Raw genomic sequence first — 23,992 nt, forward strand, 5'->3', positions numbered from 1 at the left:
GGAGAAATATTGTGGCTAAAAATTACAATAAACCCAATTGTTAACAAAAAATGTATATCCTTCATATAAATGACCAGTTTCAAAATGTTGACTGCATATCTTCTACTGCCAGACTGAGAGATCATTTATCCTGTTTATATGAGGAGAGGGCACAGGTGACTTATAGTGTCAGCTCTCAGAATGAGCAGAAGGTTGGACGGGTGAGGTGGAGACAAGTGGAATCAAATTGTAGTTGAAACTGGTGAAAGGTGAGACATGTAGTGTCTCTAGAAGGCTGGTGGCATTCTAAATGTAGAGGCTCACAAGATGTATTAAATCTTAACACATCAAAAAATGCCATGTGCACTCAGAAATCCCCTTTGACACCTATGGGAACAAACTTAAAAATATTGTTTGCTTGCAATCAGTTTGCTGAGTTAATAGGTTTTAACATTTTCTCAACCTTTCATATGCTATATCTTTTTTAGTGGTTAGTGAAATCCTCCTTTATATTAATTTGAACTTAGATCAAAACATGGAATGAGGTGAAAAAATGGCATTATAATTATGTTCTTGCCTTCTTGAAGCTCGTGTTTTTATAAAACATTGTCACGTGAACCTAAAATGCCCTAAGGTGGTTTTGACTTGGTGTCCTGATTGTTTTCTGACTCAGACTCAACCTTTCCTTTTATAAGGGCTAGCGAACATAACAGGTGACAGAGACTGTAGGATGGGCATTCTTTTTACAGTTATATGAGTGAGCATGTTTGGAAGGCAGAGTGAGTTGGCTCATGGGCCTAAAGCTTTTTAGAATCTGGAAATAGCACGAAGTGGAATGCCAACATGCTCTTTGATGTAGCAGCTCAGTTTTGCCTCACACAGTATGCATTAATTGAGTTTGCTTTACCAGTAACTTAATTACGAGCAGGCAAAATGGACTTCTGCAAGTGTTTGTCTTCAAGAGTGCCTGATGCTATCCATGGTTTGCATTAACATTATGTATCAGGACTTCCTGTTTTACCAGGAAGGGGTCACAAGTGGGCTCTTTCTCTGAAGTACCATGTTACTGTCTTTTCCTCATGTTCTTGAATAATGTTACATATTGTGCCAGCTTTATAGGTTAACACAATGCTGAAATGATGAGGTCTGTTGAGGTGTTATTATCTCAAGTACCAGTAATTTGAATACTCTCCCTTAGCTCTGTCATAATAAAGGCTAAATTTAAATACACATGTTTACTGTGGTCTCTTCTCTCTCCATATTTACCTCTCATGTCATTTTTGTACCCTAACCTCCAGTCATATTAAACTCCCTTAGGAGCTGATACCCCACTAAACACACACACAGATGCATAAGTATCACATAGTCACTTTTTCTGTCCCCTTCAAAGAGTGCACTTCCTCTAGGAAGCATCCCCCAAGTTACCTTGTGTGTTCTCACTTCCACCAAGTCTGGACTCGTTACTCCTGTTCTGGGTTCCCATGTGTGCGGTACTTCTCCCCTCATGACATTTACCATGTAGCTTTTTAAAGGTCGTGCTTACCGTGCCCTTCCGTAGATTGTGAACTGCCCAAAGGAACAGAAGCCATTAGTCTTATTCACAAATGTATCCCTGGTGTCTACACAGAGTCTGTTTTGTAATAGCTTATCAGTCTGTTTTATTATTTAAATAATGATGCTTATTATTGTCTATTTTGTTTTCAAAGATTCGCCAAAGTGAGGACAAAAGGAACCATGCTGAGAAGTCAGTCACTCCTCCGGTGCAGGAAGATCCCAAAAAGGCATATGATGTTTCCAGTTCCACTGCAGATACCAAAATAGGAGAAAGTGACAGACAGCCAAAAGAAAGCTTTTTTCAGTTTCTTGGTAACTTATTCAATATCTCGGGAAAATCATCTCTAGGTGAAGCTAAGCAGTCTTCTTTCAGAGATGACCATGATAAAGCTGAGAAAGATTTACAGAATCCCAGTGACCATCATGAAGAAGGGATCAAAAGGGAGAGAGAGATTTTCAGTGGCTCCCTAAGAACCCAGACACATCCAACAGAAGAACAGGACTCCAACTCATCCGAACTCTCAGATGCTTTTTCTTTGGATACAACACAAGACAGTGAACAAGAAGCCACTAATTTGCTAAAGTAAGTTTAAAATTTAATCGAACCAAAAAATTGAGCTTTTTGGATCTAGCTTTTCAGCTTTAGTTTTAATCCTAGTAATTGGTGGGATTGGAAGAGATATTCTGTAGTGTCCCTACTACTGGGTCTAAAACTTTATGATTCTCTGTACCATACAAGTAATTAATCATGGTACAGAGAACCATACAGGTAATCCAGGGCCTGCTAAATTTGTCTTAGTAAAAGATTTATTTTTTCCCTGCATGGTAATGTTTTCTGTTGCATGAATTCCTCCTGTGTCAGGACAGGCAACGTATTCAATATGTGCATTTTGAGGGAAAATGGTCCTCAGGTTTGTATTCTTATTCTGTCAATATCTTTATTCTGTAAAATTTAATTAAAGCAGTTAAGAAAAGCAATTTAAATGGGCTCTATTCATGAAACTAGCTTTATGAACCTTTACAGAGCTCCAAGAAATGAAAATATTGCTTGAATTGAAGGAACATTTTACCACCACTTTCTTCATTGTTTGATTAGCAAACACATACCAACTTGTTTTTCCTTTTACTCTCAAATGAGGTAGAAGGAATATTTTGTAATTAAGGAATGTTTATCACATTGTTGAGTCCATTCGATATTTTGTGTGACATAAAAGTATTCATTTGTAACTAGTAAGGTTTTGTTTTATTGATTTTACTTTTACCTCTGCTCGAGAATTTATTATTGAAGAAGCCATCAATAATATTATAGTCAGATATAAGCATTACCTTATAGTTATGCAGTTCTTTTTAGTTTCCAGGAAGTTCTTTATAGTTTCCAGGTGTCTTTATGTAGGTGCTTTCAGTTAATTCCTCATAGTAAACTTCTGATACAGGCACAGACCTATCTTACAGCTCTGTGAAAATAGATTAGAGTTTGTCCATGAAGAATAATGTTGTGGGGCTTGTTCCACCTGATATTAAAATGTATTGATACAGCTGTGGTATTTGAAACAGTGTCATACTGATGTAATATTTGCTAGACATTTAAATCGAACAGAGTAGACAGCCTAGAAATAGACTCTCTTATATGTAACTTGAACACTAGAATGTGATGTCATTATGTGTTCCTCATCTTTGTATTAAAGTAAATGAAGATAGAGTAACAAATATTAAAAAAAATAAAAATGTTAAAAGCAGCATTTGTACATTTTTATTTTGGTAAGAAATGACTTTCTAAGCATAATAGCAATGGAAGGTATCAATAAGATCAGTAGATTAAAACTTATTCCCAATTTTCAAACTCTTTTATGTCAAGTAACATAAGCAAGAATAAATTTAAATGGAAAATGAGAAAATTATACACAAAAAAATGACAGAGAATGCTTTAACTGATAAGCAATTTAGACACCAACTAACCAACAGAAAAGGCAAACAATATAAACAAATCTTTCAAATAAAAGAAGTCTAATCTGTTAATAAGTGAAAAAAGTTTATTTTCACTAACAATCAAGGAAATGCAGGCCAGGTGCGGTAATACCTGGGATTACCTGTAGGTAATTACAAGCTGTAATCCCAGCACTTTGGGAGGCTGAGATGGGCGGATCACAAGGTCAGGAGATCGAGACCATCCTGGCTAACATGGTGAAACCCCGTCTCTACTACAAAATACAAAAAACTAGCCGGGCGAGGTGGTGGGCGCCTGTAGTCCCAGCTACTCGGGAGGCTGAGGCAGGAGAATGGCGTAAACCCGGGAGGTGGAGCTTGCAGTGAGCTGAGATCCGGCCACTGCACTCCAGCCTGGGGGACAGAGCGAAACTCTGTCTCAAAAAAAAAAAAAAAAAAAAAAATCAAGGAAATGCAAACTAAAATGAGAATTTTTCCCCATTAAATTGATAACAATAATAATAAATGATAATGTCCTGAGTGAGTCAGAGTTGATAAGGCTGGCACTCATATACCCTGCTAGGAGTGGAGTACAAATTGGTAGCATTTTTTAGAAATTCAATTGGCAATATATATCAGGAACCTTAAGTTTGTAAGTTATTTCTGATAATGTATAAAGGTGTTCATTCTAACATTATAGGAACGTATATTTGGAAACCAGTATCCAACAGCAGAAAAGTGGCTCAATTGTGCTGCATCCATAATATGTGAATACGATTGTCTAACGCAGTACTATTCAAAGTCTGGTCCTTGGAGCAGCAGCAGCAGAATCACCTGGGACCTCATTAGAAATGCACATTATCTGATCAGATCCACTGAAGCAGAATCTCTGCAGGAGTGGGGCCCAGCAATATTCTAACTGCCTCTTTAGATGATTGTTTTGCTTGCTCACATTTGACATCTAGCATTTTAAAGTAACTTAAAATGGTGATAATTTGGAGGTTGTTATAGGAATTGGGTAGAATGGGAAGTTTGTACTTTTTCTCCTTTGATTAGTTAGGTCAGATTTTTTTTCTTTGGTACTAGTCGATTAAAAAGAGAGAAGATACTTTTCCTCTTATTTTTACCAAATAATAACTTGTTAGTAGACTAATTCCTTGTTAATAGAATAATTGCTTAAGGCAGTTCTCCAAAGTCTCCTCAACAAAGAATGGTGGTTCTTGATTTAGGAGGAAAGGGAAAACCACCTGACTGCCAGTTTGACTGAGATGCCAGCTTCCTTCAGGCCTAGCTTTGAAAATCTCACAGTTTCAACAACTTCCTCCTGACATCTGTCAATATACTTAAGAATTATAATTTAGGCCAGGCGTGGTGACTCATGCCTTTAATCTCAGCACTTGGGGGGTTGAGGCAGGCAGATCACCTGAGGTCGAGAGTTCGAGACCAGCCTGACCAACATGGAGAAACCCTGTCTCTACTAAAAATAAAAAATTTGCCTGGTGTGGTGGTGCATGTCTGTGATCTCAACTACTTGGGAGGCTGAGGCAGGAAAATCACTTGAACCCAGGAGGCTGAGGTTCTCATGCCATTCTCCTGCCTCAGCCTCCTGAGCAGCTGGGACCACAGGCGCCCGCCACCACACCTGGCTAATTTTTTGTATTTTCGGTAGAGACGGAGTTTCACCATGCTAGCCAGGGTGGCCTCGATCTCCTGACCTCGTGATCCACCCGCCTCAGCCTCCCAAAGTGCTAGGATTACAGGTGTGAGCCAATGTGCCCGGTCAATATATGTAGAGAATCCTTTACTATTAATGATAATTTTGAGAATCTGTATTTTATTTTAAAGTTGTTTTGGCTCTGTGATATGAATTATTAAAAGCAATGATATATTTAAGTTTTTTATTCATGATCATATCTCAAATATAAAACGTTATTTAAAGAGCTTATAGGGAGAGGATGATTAATGGATATAAAATTACAGCTAGATCTACATAGGAGGAATAAGTTCTAATGTTCTGTAGTACTGTAGGATGACTATAGTTAACAATAATCGATCATATATTATCAAACAGCTAGCAGAAAGGACTAAATGTTCACAACACAAATGATAAATGCTTGTGATGGATATGCTGATTTCTCTGAATTGATCATTACACAGTGTATACCTGTATCAAAATATCAGTCTGTACGTCATAAGTATGTACAATTATTACATATCAATTAATAAAAGAGCTTATGCTTTTGAAATTACTAGGAGATTTCAGTGTCACATACAAACATTTCAATTTTTTGATATTAGCGGGAATGAATTTACTTAAATTTTTTCATTGCCGTTTTCATGGACGAATGCTCCTACTTTAAAAAAATAAATCAAGGCTTATTAAAAAGGGTTAATAGCTTAAACAAGGTAATAAAACATCCTATACTGCATAACAGATGCTCATTACTATGCTATCAAATATAATTTTCCTAATTACCATTAATACAGCTTTCAGAATTTAGACAAGTTATTACAAGTTAAGTATCCCTTATCTAAAATGCTTGGGACCAGAAGTGTTTTAGATTTTCAATATTTTTTCAGATTTTAGATTTTTTGGGGGGCGGGTATTTGCATAGGCATAATGAGAAATCTTGGGGATGGGACCTACGCCTAAACACAAAATTCATTTATGTTTCATTTGCATCTCATACACGTGATTTAGGGGCATGAAGCAAAGTTTGCTCCTGAAAGTTTGCACCCAGAAAGCAAAGGTGCTTGTTGATTTGTTTGAGTTATAGATTGTAGATATGAGACCTTTGTCAGATGCATATTTTGCAGATATTTTCTCCCATTCTGTAGGTTGTCTGTTTACTCTGTTGTTAGTTTCTTTTGCTGTGCTGAAACTCTTTAATCTGTTGTTAGTTTCTTTTGCTGTGCTGAAACTCTTTAATTAGGTACCACTTGTCGATTTTTTTGTTGTTACAATTGCTTTTGGAGTCTGTCATGAAGTCTTTGCCAAGGCCAGTGTCCAGAATGGTATTTTCTAGGTTTTATTCTAGGGTTTTTATAGTTTTAGGTTTTATATTTAAGTTTTTAGTCCATCTCAAGTTGATTTTTGTATATGGTGAAAGGTAGGGGTCCAGTTTCAATCTTCTGCATATGGCTAGCCAGTTATCCAAAGGACATAAACAGACACTTCTCAAAAGAAGACATACACCTGGCCAACAAGCTTAAGAAAAAATGCTCAATATCACTAATCATTAGAGAAATGCAAATCAAAACCACAGTAACATACCATCTCTCACCAGTTAGAATGACTATTACCAAAACATCAAAAAACAACAGGCTGGTGAGGTTGTGGAGAAAAGGGAACCCTTGTACCCTGCTGGTGGGAGTGTAAATTAGTTCAGTCATTGTGGAAAGAAGTGTGGTCACTCCTCAAAGAACTGAAAACAGAATTACCATTTGCCCCAGCAATCCCATTACTGGGTATATAACCAAAGAAATATAAATCATTCTACCATGAATACACATGCATGTGTCTGTTCATTGCAGCAATATTCACAATAGCTAAGACATGGAATCAACCTAGATGCCCATCAGTGGGGGACTGGATAAAGAAAATGTGGCGCAAAAACAGCAGGGAATACTACACAGCAATTAAAAAGAATGAAACCATGTCCTCTGTAGCAACATGGATGGACTAAGAGACCATTGTCATAATCGAATTAACCCTTTTATGCTTAGCGTTCCTCTAATGGAACGCTAATGTGGGAGTTCTTTACATCCTGCTGCTCAAGCTTATTGCCAAGGTCTGATTTTTCAAACTCAAAAAATTGCAAACTCCCACATAAAATGCAAGAACAGAAAAAACAAATACTGCATGTTCTTACTTCTAAGTGGGAGCTAGACATTGAATACATGTGGACACAAGGGAGCAACAGACACCAGGGCCTATTTGAGGGTGGGAGGAGGATGAGGATTGAAAAACTACCCACTGGGTATTAACGCTGATTAGCTGGGTGACAAAAGTATCTGCACATGAAACCCCTGTCACATGCAACTCATTCATTTGACAAACACGCATATGTACTTCTTGAACCTAAAATAAAAGTTGGAAAGAAGAAAAAATGATAAATTTTCCACTTGTGATATCATGTTGGTGCTCAAAAACTTTTGGATTTTGGAGCATTTTGGATTTCAGATTTTCAGATTAGGAATGTTCAGCCTGTATTTACTATGTAAAGTGAGTTTAAAAAAAAATCCTCACCAAAAGGCAATGTAAGTGATTTGATCTTCACTTAATAGTTTTGTCATTGTTTTTAAATTATAACTGACTCTACAAATTTTGTTTTTAATATCCATAAAACCTTTATGAAAACCTGTGTGGCAACATTTTTAGATTGTTTTCTGTATATTAACTCACGTTTCTAGGGTAGTTTACATAGGAAGCTACTTTATTGTTGGGTTAATTTTTTTTTTCAGTTCTAACTCTATTTTTCACAGGTACATATGCATAATGCTAAACTCTTCTGTGAAAGCTCCTGTGATTTTTTTTTTTTTTTTGCTTTGCTTTCCATAGAGAAGTTAAAAAGCCTTTTCTATTATGAGAGAAGATATTCTTTGTAATTTGAAAGGAAATAAATCTTACTGCTAAAAAAAAAAAAAAAGTAGCTTAGCCGGGCACAGTGGCTAAATGCCTGTAATCCCAGCACTTGGGGGCGGCTGAGGCAGGCAGATCACTTGAGGTCAGGAGTTCGAGACCAATCTGGCCAACACGGTGAAACCCCATCTTTCTCTACCGAAAACATAAAAAATTAGCCGAGTGTGGTGGTGCGTGCCTGTAATCACAGCTATGCAGGAGGCTGAGGCGGGAGAATCACTTGAACCCGGGAGGCTAAAGTTGCAGAGAGCCAAGATCATACCACTGCACTCTAGCCTGGGTGATAGAGCGAGACTCCATCTCAGAAAATAATAATAATAATAATAATAATTTGCCATATTTTCCTAAATGTGAATTAAGTACTTTTGCTATAAGTCTAGTTATTATGTTCAGGCTGCTATTATAGAATTTTCTTTGAAGAATGATACATGTCTTTAGTTAACCTTTGTATTATCAAGTGTATCAAATTTATCTAGAATAGAGCATAGCTGTATGTATTACCTAGAGGCTTAATAAACCTTCATATAATGAGTAATTATGTATTGGGCTAAAATCTGTAAAACCTTTTCAGATTTTCAATACGTATGCCTGCTTCCTTAAATACTCGAAATTTTTAGATATTTTACTTTTTTTCTCGCTGTTCTTTGGATTATGTACCTTTGGTGTGTAGCATAAGCTGTAGATCCTATGTACAATTACAAAATGCGTGAAGTTAATACTCCCTTTTCTCTGTGTAGCTTGTGAAAATACAAATGATATAAATATAGAATAAAAATGCGATGGTAACTTCCGTGTGAGAGAAAACTAAGTACGAAATTCTGTTCTTACATATGAATCCTCCTATTGTTAAATACAATGTGGAAAAAAAAGTTTTTTAATTTTTAATTTTCCATCTTCAGCTTATTTTTAGCTATATGCTTTTTGGCATTTATATTTACTAGGGAAAAATTAAAAATTAAATAACAACTTTATGTTCCTAAGATTATTTAATTGTATGAACTCAACTATACTCCATGAAAGAATGATCTAAAACATAATGTTGGCTTGACTTAACCTTTTAAAAAGGGAGAGTTTAAAAAAAGATAGAGGGAGTGTAGCTCATTAGTACCTGAAGGGACTGACTATAACATATGAAGCTGAACTTGTAACTTTGATTTCCTATTCTTTAAATATAATATAATTGTTTAGTCTAAAGAATGTATGTTTTAATTACAAGTATATAATATTTCCACTTCCAGTGCAGCATATTAGTTAGAAATTTAAACCAGTGCATGTAACTTAATATAAATTAACTTAATCAACTTTGTTGAAAGTACTCAGAAAGCCCTAAAAAATATAAAACAATGATTCCCACCACCTATCCTGCAAAGGACCCCAATACCAAAAGGTATCACTATAGTGAGTTGAAATGTAATGGACTTTTTCTGTTTTTTATGAGAAGTCTTTTTGGATCAAAAGTTGCATTGATGCAGGATAAAATGCTTTGAGGTTTGATTAAGAGAGAGTTGGTAGCAAGAGGACCTAAATTTACTACACTAGAATAAATTTCTGTTCCTCATCTCTTATTTCCACTGACCATAAACATTTATTGGTATTGATTTCTTCAGAATTATTTTTGTGATCTTTTGCAAAAAGAAACATTGCAGTCTGTTTACAGGAGGTTTTAGGTATGAAATGTTAAAACTTTGAAAGAAAAAAACCTGTCATTTATTTAGACTCTGTACCTTCATATGTTGTTCTGAAAGGATTTTGTATTTTCTGAATAACTTACATATTTTGATATGGTATTTTACCAATAGCATTAATTTACCTATTTTTTTTCTTCTTGCATATTTTCACGAACTGGTTGCCTTATCCAACTTTTTTCTTTCATTGTTTTATTTTTATATTCACCATTCATTCATTCATTCATTCATTCAACTTTTGGGGTTTTGTTGGTAGTTACAAATTAAATGTTTAATCCTATTATCATATAGCTTACTTTGAATAAAACATGATACATTATTAAAATTGGTATGAAGTATCTCTACTTTATGAAACAGAAAATGTTTGGTACAAAACTTTTTTTCCATATTGCATATAACAATAGGAAGATTCATATGTAACAACAGAATGTTGTACTTAGTTTTCTTACACATAGAAGTTGCCATCACATTTTATTAGATATTTATGTCATAGTTGGCTCTGTGCAAGAGGCTTACATAGAGAAATTAATAAAAACAATACGTTGGGCTCTGTCTTCATAAGGATTAGATTTTTAAAAAATACCAATGAGGAAAGACCCAAATGTCAAATAGTGGTATCCTATCCAAGTTTTTTTCGTAACAGTCCTTGATCTAGCCTGAAACTCATGCAGCAACTACAACCATTTTTGGAACACAAAGCTTTTCTTTTTGCATCTCCTTTAGTGCTTTATAATGGACAGTAAAAATAAATGAATATAACTAACATAATTTTTTACAGTGCTGGTGCATTAGTATTTTAAGGGGCCAGGAAATATATAGGTTGAAATGAATTATTTCAGCTAAAATTTAAGAAGTATTTAAGAGACACAGTTGGTGAAGTTTTTACATGTCAAAAGAGATATAATTTCTCTTTTATCAATTAGACAAATCTAGAACTCTTAATGTAACTGCTTTCAAGTTGACAATAAAATGTATTTTTTAGGTATTGGAATACTGATAACTGAATTTCTAAATTGTTCATGTTTATTTCATAGTAATGGTTTGGTTAATCATATGTCTAATCAGAAAATAATCAAGTAGAACACACATCCGATTTTTCTGCCATACTGTTTTTTAAAAAATAATTTCAACTTTTATTTTAGTCGGGTGCATATGCAGGTTTATTACATGGATAAATTGCGTGTTGTGAGGGTTTGGTGTACAGATTATTTCATCACCCAGGTAATGGACATAGTACCTGACAGGCAGTATTTTAGTCCTCACCCTCTTCCCATCCTCCCCACTCAAGTAGGCCCCAGTGTTTATTGTTCCCTTCTTTGGATCCATGTGTACTGAATGTTTACCTTCCACTTATATGTGAGAACATGTAGTATTTGGTTTTCCTGTGTTAATTTACCTAGGATCATGGCATCCACCTGCATTCATGTTGTTGCAAAGGACAAAATTTTCTTCTTTTTTCTGTCTGCATAGTATTCAATGGCATATATGTACCACATTTTCTTTATCCAGTCTACCATTGATGGACACCTAGGTTGATTTCATGTTTTTGCTATTGTGGATAGTGCTCATATGAACATATGAACATATGAGTGCATGCTATTTTTTATAGTCAGGAAATTGAAAGGTAATTAGAGTTCAAAATTTAAAACATTTTAATTATCACATATAAAAATGAAGACATTAGTTTGAAATAGATTACTTAGCACTAAGTATCATTGCTTTACTTATTCATTAATTCATGAGAAGGTATTAAGCATATACAATTTGCCAAATCTTGTGTGGGGCACTTAAAAACAGAAAGATGATTAGGACACAGTACCTTCCCTCAAATAGCCACCAGGCTAGTGGGGAAGATAAATAAGTGCATAGATCTTTATGATTTAATGTGACAAACGCTGTGCTCTGTGCACCCGGAGATCAAAGACTAACTGTCCATCTTAGTAGTAGAGGGATAGGTTTGCATGGAAATTTTTTGTGTGCTGAGTCTTAGAGGGCATTAGAGTTTCCTTCTGATGCTGGCATTAAAGGACAGAGAATGATGCATGTAATTGGCTGCAAGATAGTATGGCATGATGTGAGAACTCGTGGGGGTAGATTCTCCAAAGGAAATTGGGTGCTGAGAGCATCAGGATCTTTATACTGGGGTTAGTTTTCTATACTTCCTCTAGACATCTTTTTTGATTTCGGCATTTGCCCAAGCAGTTTAATACTCACTATACTAATTGTATAGTGAGAATTTTGATGCAGTTTTGTCATTTATTGAATCAACAAATACATACTGAGTGCTTACTGTGGGCTAGATATCTTCTCATCTGTTTTCCTTTAAAATGTTTCCAACTTATGTGCTAAATGTTGCTGTTCAAATTCACATCTAAGAGTAAAGGAATAGAAGGTCATTATGATGCTTTAATGTGGTGGAGAAATCAGTGATGTATCCCTAAACTTGTAGTAATATGAGGCCCAAAGTCAATCTGGTTACTTAGAAGTCAGACACTCCTTTGAGATTAGAACTAGGACCCAAGGCTTGAACTCATATTCTGTTAACCACAGTCAGAGGTATGTATGTAATCAGGTAAGAAGGAGTAATTCTAAGGAACTCAAACATTCTTCATGCTGCATTGACATTCAGGTGCTGCTTGTTAAATTTTTATTATTTTTAATAAAGATAAATTTAAAGCATTCTATGATTTACTCCCCAAATTGGTACATATTAAGGGAAGTGGTGTTTAAAAGATGTACTTTTACCACAGTTGCTGGGATTAGTAGTAAGTATTATTAGTTGTATTTCCTGATACTCTCATACTTTCTTTTTACAGACAAATCGATGGTAAACCAGAGGAGCCTTCAGTAACATATGCAACATATCGAGGCCCAAGTCACATTAGGAAATATTTAAAGCAACAGACGGGCTTGGCAACTGTGAATACCTTGGACACAGAAAATGAAAGTTCTGACTCTAGTATAAATAGACACATTGACCCTGGAAGTGAGATTGAGGCTAGGATACTGCCACTGTTGTTATCAGCTAGTACAGACTCATCTATGAAAGGAAATCTACTTGAAGGCCCATTAGAAGACTCTGATTGTAGCAAAACAAGTCTCAACACAGAAAGTTCTTTGACAAATAACCCAGAACTGCAGAATATTGCCTTTTCCAATAATTTTTTAAATAAAAATGCTTGGGGGGGTATTGAGAGAAATAGGTCATCCCCTTCTTCTGTGACAAACTCCAGCTATGATGGAGAATCTGACTCACAGCACCATTTAAGTTGTGAACCAGTTTCTCAGACTAACAGAAATTTGGTATGTTCAGCATTGTTCACAGGAAGTAGCAGTAGCAATGTCCCTTGCAGCCCAGATTTTCAGAGAGTAACTACAACAGAAAATACAATAAAAGAAAACACTGTGATGAGTAATGGGACATTGGTGCAAAGAGAGGAGCTTGTTGAGCCTCAGGGCCCTGCTATTTCTAATTTCTCTTGTACCAAATCTGATGGGAGTGACACTACTGAACAGGAAAGTACAAATTTGCCAAGTCCAAATAAATCAATTAGGCATGAAGATCTGCAGTTGCCAGAGAGTGAGTGTTCTGACAAGCAAACCATAGATAACTCATCAAAGCAAGCTGCCACTCACACCAGTGTCGTTGCTCTTCAGAGACATGCTGTGACAAACACAGAACTTGTAAATGAAGGAAAGAGATTGTCTGCCCAAGACTCACAGAAAAATGTGGTTGTTAGAGAAATCAGGCAAGAAACAGAAAGTGCCTCAGCTAGTGCATCCATAGCTTCAAGTCATGTAAAAGCTCCAGAAGATAAAATTGAGTCATCACCCAAAGATACTGACCAATACTTTGAAACCAAAGCCAAAAAGCTTGATTTTAGGTCCCATGATAAAATTCCTCATATTAGAATGAATAGAAAAGACCTGACCTCCTTAAATTACGTCAGTGAATCAGCAGTTGTAGCATGCTTAGTAAATAAAAATGCACCTGAGTTGAAATTTGAACTTAATAGAAGTCACATTTCAGAAACTCCTCTTGACTCTGAGAGTCCTCAGCAAACTAAAGTATCACCTGATGCTAAAACATGTCTTAGCCTTGACTGTAAAAAACTAAATTTCAATATTTCACCTCCTACCTTTGTTTCTGGAGTTGGGATGCTGAGCAAGTTGGATATTCCTGATTTAACGAATGAGGGTTCTCCTGTGCCCATTGAAACTGGGAAGGTCAACACTGTTGGTATTTCCTGTCAGCCTAGTAAGTGTAAAGAAGAAAATGTGAAAAACCATGTTGAGGCTGCAGGCGGAAAGAGCCCTCCTCTTTCCTTTTGCCTTGAATATACATCTGCAATTTTTGAATCCGAGGAAATTCTTTCTAATAGTGAAAAATGCCAGGTTCTTCCAGGTTCTGAAGCCAGTGGCCCTCACTTAACTGGGATGGAGCTATTGAGCTTTGACTCTGGAAACCTCTCTAAGGATTGCAGTTCCATTTTATCTCAAGACCCTAATAGAGGAATGTCTTCAAACACTAAAGCAAATATGAGCATAATAGAGAAGTCTGATTCTCTTTCCTTGGAAGCCAAAACTGCTAACATTGTATCAAAAGCTGAAATTGATGGTCAGAACAATGTTCCTGTGGAGTCACATTCTGGAAGAGGAAAAACTATATCCTTGTCCAAGGTATCTTTTTCACAAGCGGAGCCCAGAGACATTTCTCAGGATAAAATGTCTTCTTTTCCATTGAAAATTACCCATGTTCCAGAAAAGCCTATTTTATCAGAATTAACATTTCTAGAAGTTGAACAGGACAAAAGTTTTCAATCAATTAATCATAATGAGATTGGAGAGAAATGTTCAGACGCTGGCCTAAAAGAGAATTGCCAAGCTGAGCTTTCTCCTGCTACCTCCAAATATGAAGATATACCAGAAACAGAGGTAGATGCCTTAGGCTCTCCTCCTGCTCTTCTTAAAAGTATTATATCTGGGATTTTACCACCTATTCGTGATGAGAAAGTCAGTAGGCAAATGGCACAGAATTGTGAAGCTAACACTTACATGATTCATCAATCTTTGGATATTTGTGGGACTAAAAAGATTTCTGGTCACTCAGAAATGGCAGAACTCAGTTTAGCTAATATTTTCCATAAATTCCAAGAAACTGGCAGCTCAAAAGTAAATTCACCTTTTCTGGATTCTGATTCCAGTTTGGGAAAAAATGTTTCTGCATCTGAGGACTCAAGCTTCCTTAATGTACCTTCTGTGCTGAGATCAGAAAAGAAATCCTCATCTTACAGAAAGAAAGAGAACATCCATTTTTTAAATGGTGGTATTGATAGTGTGTCATCTTCCTCTAGTTACCCTGAAGAAGTTAACGTGATAATAAATTCACATAAGCCCCAAAATCATTTGGATTCTATACAAGTTACCAAAGATCTCACACATGAAGGTACCTCTGTAACTGACCCGTTGTACCCTAACACCTCTTATTTGGAATTTGAAACGTCTATCTCAATTGGGAAAGAAGTAACCCCATTTCAGGAACATTTTGGGAAGATATCCACTGATTTCCCAACCACTGCCCGATTTGACAATCCCGTGGAAGCAGAGACTGGAGCAGTTGCTGGGCCTGCAGTGTCAGTTAACAGCTCAGGCCAACAGTGTTCTGAAGCCTCTGCTGAGCACATAGAAGCCAGGGGAAGAGCACGTGACCAACTTTTGGACCTCGAAAGTAGTTTACTCAAAAAGGCCGACACATTGATTGGTGAGATTTTTAATTCTGTCAGGGAAGAACTAAAATTCAAACACACAGTGAGTACCTGCCAGGAGCACATAGCCATAGAAGGCATAATGAATCAGGGTACCCTGAAAGAAGACGTCTCTGAGAAAAACCCATTAGAAGTGACACTAACAGAGATCCAACAGACAGAGGGTTTGGAAGAGCAGGGCATGGAAAACATGTCAGAAGTCGAAGAGAAGCCCTGTGATTCACCAGCAGTTGGTGAGAAGAGTCTTCTTGTTGATCCTGATAGTATGAATGTATCTTGTTTGTTAGAAGATAAAGCTAGGGAATTAGTCAGTGAGATTATTTATGTAGCCCAAGAAAAATTGAGAAATGATGCTTTTGAAGATACTGAGGATACTTGGGATTCTGAACTTCAGGCAGATCCTTCAAAAATTCTGAACAGTGATAGTGTTAAGCCACATGATGTAGTTAGAGAGTTCTTGGTATCAGAACAGCCAGTAAATCAAAGCACACAAATTAGTGAAAATAAAGTATTAAGTAAATTCTTCTCTGTAAGTAACTTAGCTAGTGGCACAGAGTCAATTAAGGGAAGAGAAATTGTTCTCTACCAAAAATCCCCATTTTCTGGAAATGGATCTGGACTGTCTGATAGTATAAATTTGCAGGAATCAGATACGGTTTTACTGGCTGAAGACATGTCACGTAAACGGTCAGATGATAGGGTAAAAACACATTTATTTTGCAATGAGGACTGTAATGAGACAATGGAAATAGAGAATGTGGATAATAACAAAACTGAGACAGAGGATAGAAGAACACTTGTATTAAATTTCAAATGGCCTCCACTTGTGAATGATGACATCCATGCACCTGGTACATCTAAAAGCAGTTTGTCTGATAGCCTTGTATGTATATCTGAAAAAAACTTGCCAGGACACAGTAAAAACACACCTCTTGCAATGTCAGAAGTAGGGAAAGTACACAAGAAGGATAATGAAATAAATATAGGGAAAATTGAGCTTATACCTTCCATGTTAGAAACGGGGAAAACAAACAAAAAGGATGCTGAATTGAATATTCTGAAATACGAGGCAGTCCCTCCTATGTTAGAAATGGGAAGAGTACATAAAATGGATGCTGAAATGAATGTCAAGAAAACTGAACCAAAAGCTAATGTTTTTAAAATGGGAGAAGTATACCAAATGGATGCTGAGAGCTGTATTGAAAAAACTGAGGGATCACCTGTCATTTTAGGAATGGAAAAAGCTTATAAGATGAAGGATACCGAAGGGGATGTTGGCAAAATTGAGGTGATACCTGTTATGCCAGAAGTGAAAAATGTCCACCAAAAGGATGCTGAAGGGTATATTGTAAAGACTGAGATAGCACCTGTTACAATTCACATGGAAAATATTTACCAAACGCATGCTGAAGGGGATATTGGCAAGACTGGGGCAATACCCTTGTCAGAATTGGAAAATATCTACCGAAAAGATGGTGAAGGGATTAGTGAAAAGGCTAAAGGAATACCCATTACATTAGCAATGGAAAATGCTTACCAAAAGGATGCTGAAGGGGATATTGCAAAGGCTGAAGTGATGCCTGTGAGGTTAGAAATGGAAAATACTTACCCAAAGGATACTGAAAGAGATAGTGGCAAAACTGAGGTGATGCCCATTGCATTAGAGGTAGTAAATACTTACCAAAGAAATGCCGAAGGGTTTACTGGGAACACTGAGGGATCTATGTTGAAAATGGAAGCTACTTGCCAAAAGACTGCTGAAGAGGTCATTAAGAATACTGAAATAGTACCGTGTGTGTTAAAAGTGAAGGAAGCACACAAGGCAGCACCTGCCCCCTTAGAAATAGAAAAAGCATGCAAGAGAGATGTTAAAGACACTATTGGAGCAACTGTGTCCTTACCCTCTGTGATAGAAATGGAAAAAATATCCCCAGAAGATTGTGGTGAGAATATTGGGAAACACGAAGTGTTACCCACAGTGGTAGACATTGAGAAAATACATGGACCAGGACTGGGATTGACCATTACACAAGTGGAGGCCATGCCTCCTGCATTTGAAAGTAAAACACTACAAGAGTATGCTGAAGGGAGTGTTGGAGAAACAAAGGAAGAACCTACTGAAATAAAGGAAGGCTTGATAGCACATGAGAATAGACTTGCTACACATTTCAGGGGTTATGAATCCCCTACATTAAGTAAGGATTATGAGGGCTACCCAGCCCCAGCAATGCCAGATTTTCAACCTGGAGATACCATAGTAAGACTAGACAAAAGAATGTCTCTTACTGCAATACATGACAAGAGGAGAGAGACAGATTATAGTGGCAAAAAAGGATATAATTTAGCTTTTGTTCCTCAAGATGAACAAGAAAATTCTTCCTTTACTATATTATACGAAGAGCCCCTTCAAGAAGAGGACAAGTATGCTTCCGCGGAAGCAAGCCAAACACGGTCTGTCTTGTTTCCTGATACGTCCCCTGACAGCATGCCTGTTCTGGCATGTGAAAGGTCTGAGAGTAGAACTGACCTTGTCCATCACTTTGAAAAAGGTACTAAATTAGGTGAGACATTTGATAGTGATAGTTCAGAAATGTTCTTATCAGTGGAGGCCAAAAGGTACAAAATTTATCCTTTAGCATTGTCTCCCATTTATGAGGATGACAGCTCACAGGAGGACATTCTATCCAGTGAGGTTTCACCTGGTCACCATGGCCCCAGGAAATCAAGAGAGAGTGAAAACCAGCCCTCTTCTGTTTTATCCCTTCTCCAGTCAGTGTCAGAGCGTTTAAAGATGAATTTTGATGAAGATGACAGAGAGGCAGCTGAGGAGGAAGAAGAGGAGGAGGCAGCAGTATTGCATAAAGATCTGAGAGCTGGAAGCGGGGAGCATGTTACCTTCCAGTTGCCAGATCCTTCTATCACGTTTTACCCTGATGACCAGGAAAGCATTGGAATTTCTAAGAATTCATATGTGATGCCAAGTGAACCTACTACCTCCAATCTGCAAGTTGGTCTGTGGCCAGAAAAGACCTCATTTCTCCAGAAATCTGACCTTACTTCTAAACTACATTCTTCTTTAAAGAGTGCTTATCATCAGTATCTGCAGACTTCCCAAAGTCATTCCTCAGAAAAAGGAGCCAGATTTGGTGGAATTCTTCAGGAACCAGTGTCCAAGTATTTCCGTGTTCAAGACAACCCAGGCAGATTGAGCCCATTTATAGAGGTAAGTTATTTTGTTTATTATATTAATAATAATTATTAAAGCTTTGGGTCATGAAATTATCTAAAGGCTTATTAAGAAAAATCAATGTTTTGGCCAAGCATGCTGGCTCACACCTGTAATCCCCGCACTTTGGGAGGCCGAGGCAGGTGGATCACGAGGTCAGGAGTTCAAGACCAGCCTGGCCAAGATGGTGAAACCTCGTCTCTACTAAAAATAAAAAAAAAATTGCCAGGCATGGTGGTGGGCGCCTGTAATCCTAGCTACTGGGGAGGCTGAGGCAGAGAATGGTTTGAACCCGGGAGGCAGAGGTTGCAGTGAGCCAAGATCGCACCAATGCACTCCAGCCTGGGCGACAGAGTGAGGCTCCATCTCAAACAAACAAAACAAAACAAAAAAGAAAATCAATGTTTTGAGTTTGTAGAAGTTACATAAAGTTTGTTTCATAAAAATACCAGATTTATTCTTTGGTTGAAATATATCATAACTCATGTATTTTAGCTGGACTACTTAGGAAACAATTGCTTGGTCAGAATTTAAAAAGCATAATACTGAAGCAAGGTTATTTTGAAGTATTTTGCTAATATTTTTCAAGCTAAATTAAGTGACAGTCTAAATTTCTCAAGGTACTGTATGTGAGAAAATTGTCAGTTTGCATTTAGCTTATTAGTCTAATGAAAAATCTTTTTGTTAAGTAAAATTTTTAAGTATTTGACAGCAGCCTCTCACTACAACAACTCATGTTGTTGTTCATGCAACGCAGGGCAGTGAGCAACCTAAATCAAACAAAAAGAACTGAAAACATTATAGCTGGAAAATGTTTTAAATTAAATTACATTTTTCTTTGATTTAGAAAATTTAAATATTTAATGTAGAATATTTATTAAATATGGGACTTTCCTTTCTGGCATTTCCAATATCATGGTACTTTCAAGATAAAGATAGAGGATGTCCAAGGCCTGTATCTTTACCTCAAACAATCTTCATGGCAAATAGTAATACTCAAAGACCAACCAAAACTTGCAAAGCAAAGTCGTTTTAAAAGATATGATGGGATTTGAAGAAATATTTCTTTCATGGTTCTCCACTGCCTACCAAATCAAGTGGCACCTCTTAACTCTGCATTATAAGGTCCCCAAGTTCTGTTTTGCCAACCTTGTCTCCCCACACTCTGGGTGCACACTCTGTGTTTCCTACCAGTGCACTTTTCCCCAGTATGGTTCTCTTCCTAGAATTTCTTTATTCACTATCCCGTCACAACCTGCCACATTTTCCATTCACTGAAATGTTGTTTTTCAAGATCCCTCAATACCACTTCCTCAGAAAAGCCTCTCTGAATCTCTGTGTGCCCTTACCTCCATGCTGGTGCCATTTCCACAACCTAGTGTTTTCCTTGTGTTTTACCTGTGAATGTAACTTAGGCTTAGAAGAGCTATGCAAATATGATCATCTATTTACCCATTCTAAGCTATGTACTTCTTGAGGGCAGAGACAACGTGTTAATTTCCTGTATGTTTGTATTTATATCACTTTTATCTAGAGAAGCACCTCGCTCATAATGATCACTAACTAAATATGTGATAAATTGGATACATGACTGCTAAGAAAATGAATTATGCATCTTTCACCGATGTTTCTTGAAGCTTACTTTACCACTTTTATTATTTCAGAATGTTGACAAAGAAACTCTGAGATATAACCCAAGACCTGGGAAGGTAAGGATAACTTTCTCAAACTAAGATAAAGGTTAAAGATTAGGTAACTTTCAGGCTTGAGGAATTTAATATACTTATACGTGACTTAGAAAATGATTTCAAGGATTTAACATCTAAAGTAACATTTGCTTTTGTGTATTTAGGATGTTTATTTCTATGTTCTAGGACATTTTAGAATTTAAAATACATTCTAAAAATTAGTTATTGTAGCTACTTACTGCTATTTACTGTGTTGCAGATGGTTATCTATGATCTCCATGAAAGTAAATATAAACAAGAAGTCTACTGTAATATTCCCGATGCTACATCATGGTCTTTTCCAAATGGAGTTCTAATAAAAGTTGTAAGGGGCTGGTAAGAAGTCTCTTAAAATTTTATAGCATATTTTCTTAAAGTAAATGTGTCTTCTTGCTGTTAATGCTTTTTTTGCTATTTTTTATTAAAGTCATAATTTCCTTCCTCTACTTTTCGACAGAATATTTTGAAACATTATTGTTAGTGTGTTATAACTTAATTGTTCTCTTTATTTACTATGGCATAAAATATAATCTGTTTTTAGTGCTTCAGCCAGTAAGTTGCAAGACTTAATCTATACAATCAGTACCATTCTGTAACTGCATTATTAGCGGATAGATTTGGCAAGTTTGGGTGAATGCTTCAGTTGAATGAAGCATAGCTTTGAAAATGAGTTCAGAATTTGTGGGATGCTGAGGAATGTGAAGGCCACATAGTTAAAGTTGTTCGTATAAATTGCTCAGAAGTGAAGGAATCTTTGTATGGTCTAAAAATGAGGGGCAACCGCATCTGTTTATTATGGACCATGAGCCATGGACAAGCTGGAGCCAAAATTTATCTGTCCAGTGTTTAGGCTACCCAGGTAAGCATTCACATCTTAAATCATATGGTGTAATCTCATCTTCATATAATAAAATGGGACTTGTGTCCTGTGTTACTCAGCAACAAGAAAATTAGAAGTATAATTTGGAATTGTTGCACTATTGTTTTTAATGCAACTGTATAGTTTTGTATAGACCACATCTATAAAGAGCATACATACCTAAATATAGACATAGAAATTTATTATGGTACTATGTTCAGAAAGTATTTCTATTCCCAAGGTATATGCACTTTTGTTTTTTCTTTCCTATTCACCTATACTTAAATTAGCATATAGCATTGTTTCAAAAAAATAGAGTTATATGTTAATAGTGGAAGATATCCCAGCTTAAAAAATTTAAGTAGACAAAATGGTCTGTGACTTATACGCCTCAGCTCTTAGAAAATTAAATATAACTCATCATTGCATTTCTCTTTATTTAGCTGGATTTTATATGAGAAACCACATTTCCGAGGTCAGAAATGTGTGCTGGAAGAAGGGGAAAAGGTGTTAAATCGTGACTGGATTCTTCAGAACAGAAGGCATCCACAAAGAAACTTTGTATTGGGTTCTATCAAACGTGTGTTAAAGGTAACAATGTAGATTTTTCTCCTGTTTTTTATTTGATTTTATTTGTCATATAGTAAACCTGTGCTATGACCTGGCAATGTCTACAAATCATTGCTAATTTTTGTGCTGTTACTAATCTTCATTATCATTGATAATCTTTTGAGTTTATGCAAATAGAGTGAATGTAATTAAAAATATTAACCAGAGGTAATCTAGTTTATAAAATGTTACATGGGCTGGGCGCGGTGGCTCATGCCAGTAATCTCAGCACTTTGGGAGGCTGAGGCGGGCAGATCACCTAAGATTGGGAGTTCAAGACCATCCTGGCCAACATGGTGAAATCCTGTCTCTACTAAAAATACAAAAATTAGCCGAGTGTGGTGGTGCAAGTCTGTAATCCCAGCTACTCTGGAGGCTGAGGCACAAGAATCACTTGAACCCAGGACATGGAGGTTGCAGTGAATCAAGATCGTGCCACTGCACTCCAGCCTGGGCGACAAAGTGAGACTCAGTCTCAAAAAACAATAATAAATAAAGATATAAAATATTACATGATGTACTATATATTTTTAATAGGATTATACTATTGCTATTAAAATATGCTAATAGGAATAGTATACTCCTATTGTAATAGTATACTATATACTATACTGTAATAGTATACTACTATAGTAGTATACTACTATATTAGTGTACTACTATAATAGTATACTACTGCTCCTACTGTAATACTCCTAGTGGTATATAATAGTATAGTATTGGCTGGGCACTGTGGCTCACACCTGCAATCCCAGCACTTTGGGAAGCTGAGGTGGGTAGATCACTTGAGGTCAGGAGTTCGAGACCAGACTGGCCAACATGGTGAAACCCTGTCTCTACTAAAAATACAAAAATTAGCCAGGTGTGATGGTGGGCAGCTGTAACCCCAGCTTCCCAGGAGGCTGAGGCAGGAGAATCACTTGAACCTGGAGGGCAGAGGTTGCAGTGAGCTGAGATCATGCCACTGCACTCCAGTCTGGGCAACAGAGCAGGACTGTGTCTCATAACAATAATAATAATAACAATAGCAGCATAGTATTATAGAATACTCCTAATTAGTATACACTGTTCCTAATTAGGAGTATACTATTCAGGAATATTAGAGATTCCTTATTGATTTCCAGATATACATTTTCCTAGTGTAGATTGCTTCTACTTATTATAGACATGTGTGTGCATGCATGTGTGTGTGTTAGGGGAAATAAGGGAGGATTGGAATAGGAAGGGAAGGTATTGTTTTTTATTTTTCTGTTTAAACAATATTAATACTAAGATGAAAAGGGTCTTCCAATATAATAAAATATTTTGTATGAAGTTCTGTGGTAGTATAGAGGAGGGGTTAATTAGTGATAAGGACATCTCAGATAAGGACAGAATTCTCCTCACAGGTATTCTTAAGATTTCCTTCAACAGTAACATAATATGTGATACAATACAGTTACTTATGTGACAGTCATGGATATATGTAGTTTTCAAGTTATGGAGATTTCATTTGTATACATAAAAAGTATAAATTGGGATGAACACCATCATGATGACTTGGATTGTTATTATTAAACTCTTCATAGTGGTCTGTAGCATTCAGAGAAATTAAATACAGCCTGCAGAAAAACTCAAGTTATAAAGGGTGTCTGCATGTATTTTATGTGAATCAATACTGTCTGCCAAACTCTAAGTAAACCTATATTTAACAAATATTTGTGTCTGCTTTTGAGCCAATACTGTGGTGTGCACAGGGAATAGAAATACAAGTGAGATACGGTTCCTTACTTCAGGTTGCTTAAAGACTGGGGGAGAGCAGCTGAGTCACATGATTATATGATGGGAGAAGTGTTCTCCAGGGCCCTCTGGGCACACAGAAGAAACAACTCACCTTGGGGAAGAGGCATGTCAGCTGGAGGAGGTGGCACCTGTTTGGAATGTTGCAAGGAGTAACAGGAGTTAAGCAGTCTAGGAGATATGAGGGAGTTCCTGGCAGAGCCACTTTTGTCAGATGCAGAGGTGAGCTTTGGTGGCCTAGTGT

The 23,992-nt window shown here is 36.7% G+C and overlaps 1 protein-coding gene across 1 annotated transcript in view; it reads left to right on the forward strand.

Moving 5' to 3' along the window:
• CRYBG3 (crystallin beta-gamma domain containing 3) overlaps positions 1–23,992 on the forward strand; it is a 124,313-nt gene that overhangs the window by 41,840 nt on the left and 58,481 nt on the right. Inside the window, exons 3-7 of the mRNA XM_025376029.1 lie at positions 1,686–2,116; positions 12,600–18,771; positions 20,439–20,483; positions 20,722–20,837; positions 21,804–21,951. Of these exons, the coding sequence (XP_025231814.1) occupies positions 1,686–2,116; positions 12,600–18,771; positions 20,439–20,483; positions 20,722–20,837; positions 21,804–21,951 (6,912 nt within the window). The remainder of the gene's footprint in view (positions 1–1,685; positions 2,117–12,599; positions 18,772–20,438; positions 20,484–20,721; positions 20,838–21,803; positions 21,952–23,992) is intronic.

This window comes from Theropithecus gelada, chromosome 2, assembly GCF_003255815.1.
Source record: "Theropithecus gelada isolate Dixy chromosome 2, Tgel_1.0, whole genome shotgun sequence".
NCBI lineage: Eukaryota > Metazoa > Chordata > Mammalia > Primates > Cercopithecidae > Theropithecus > Theropithecus gelada.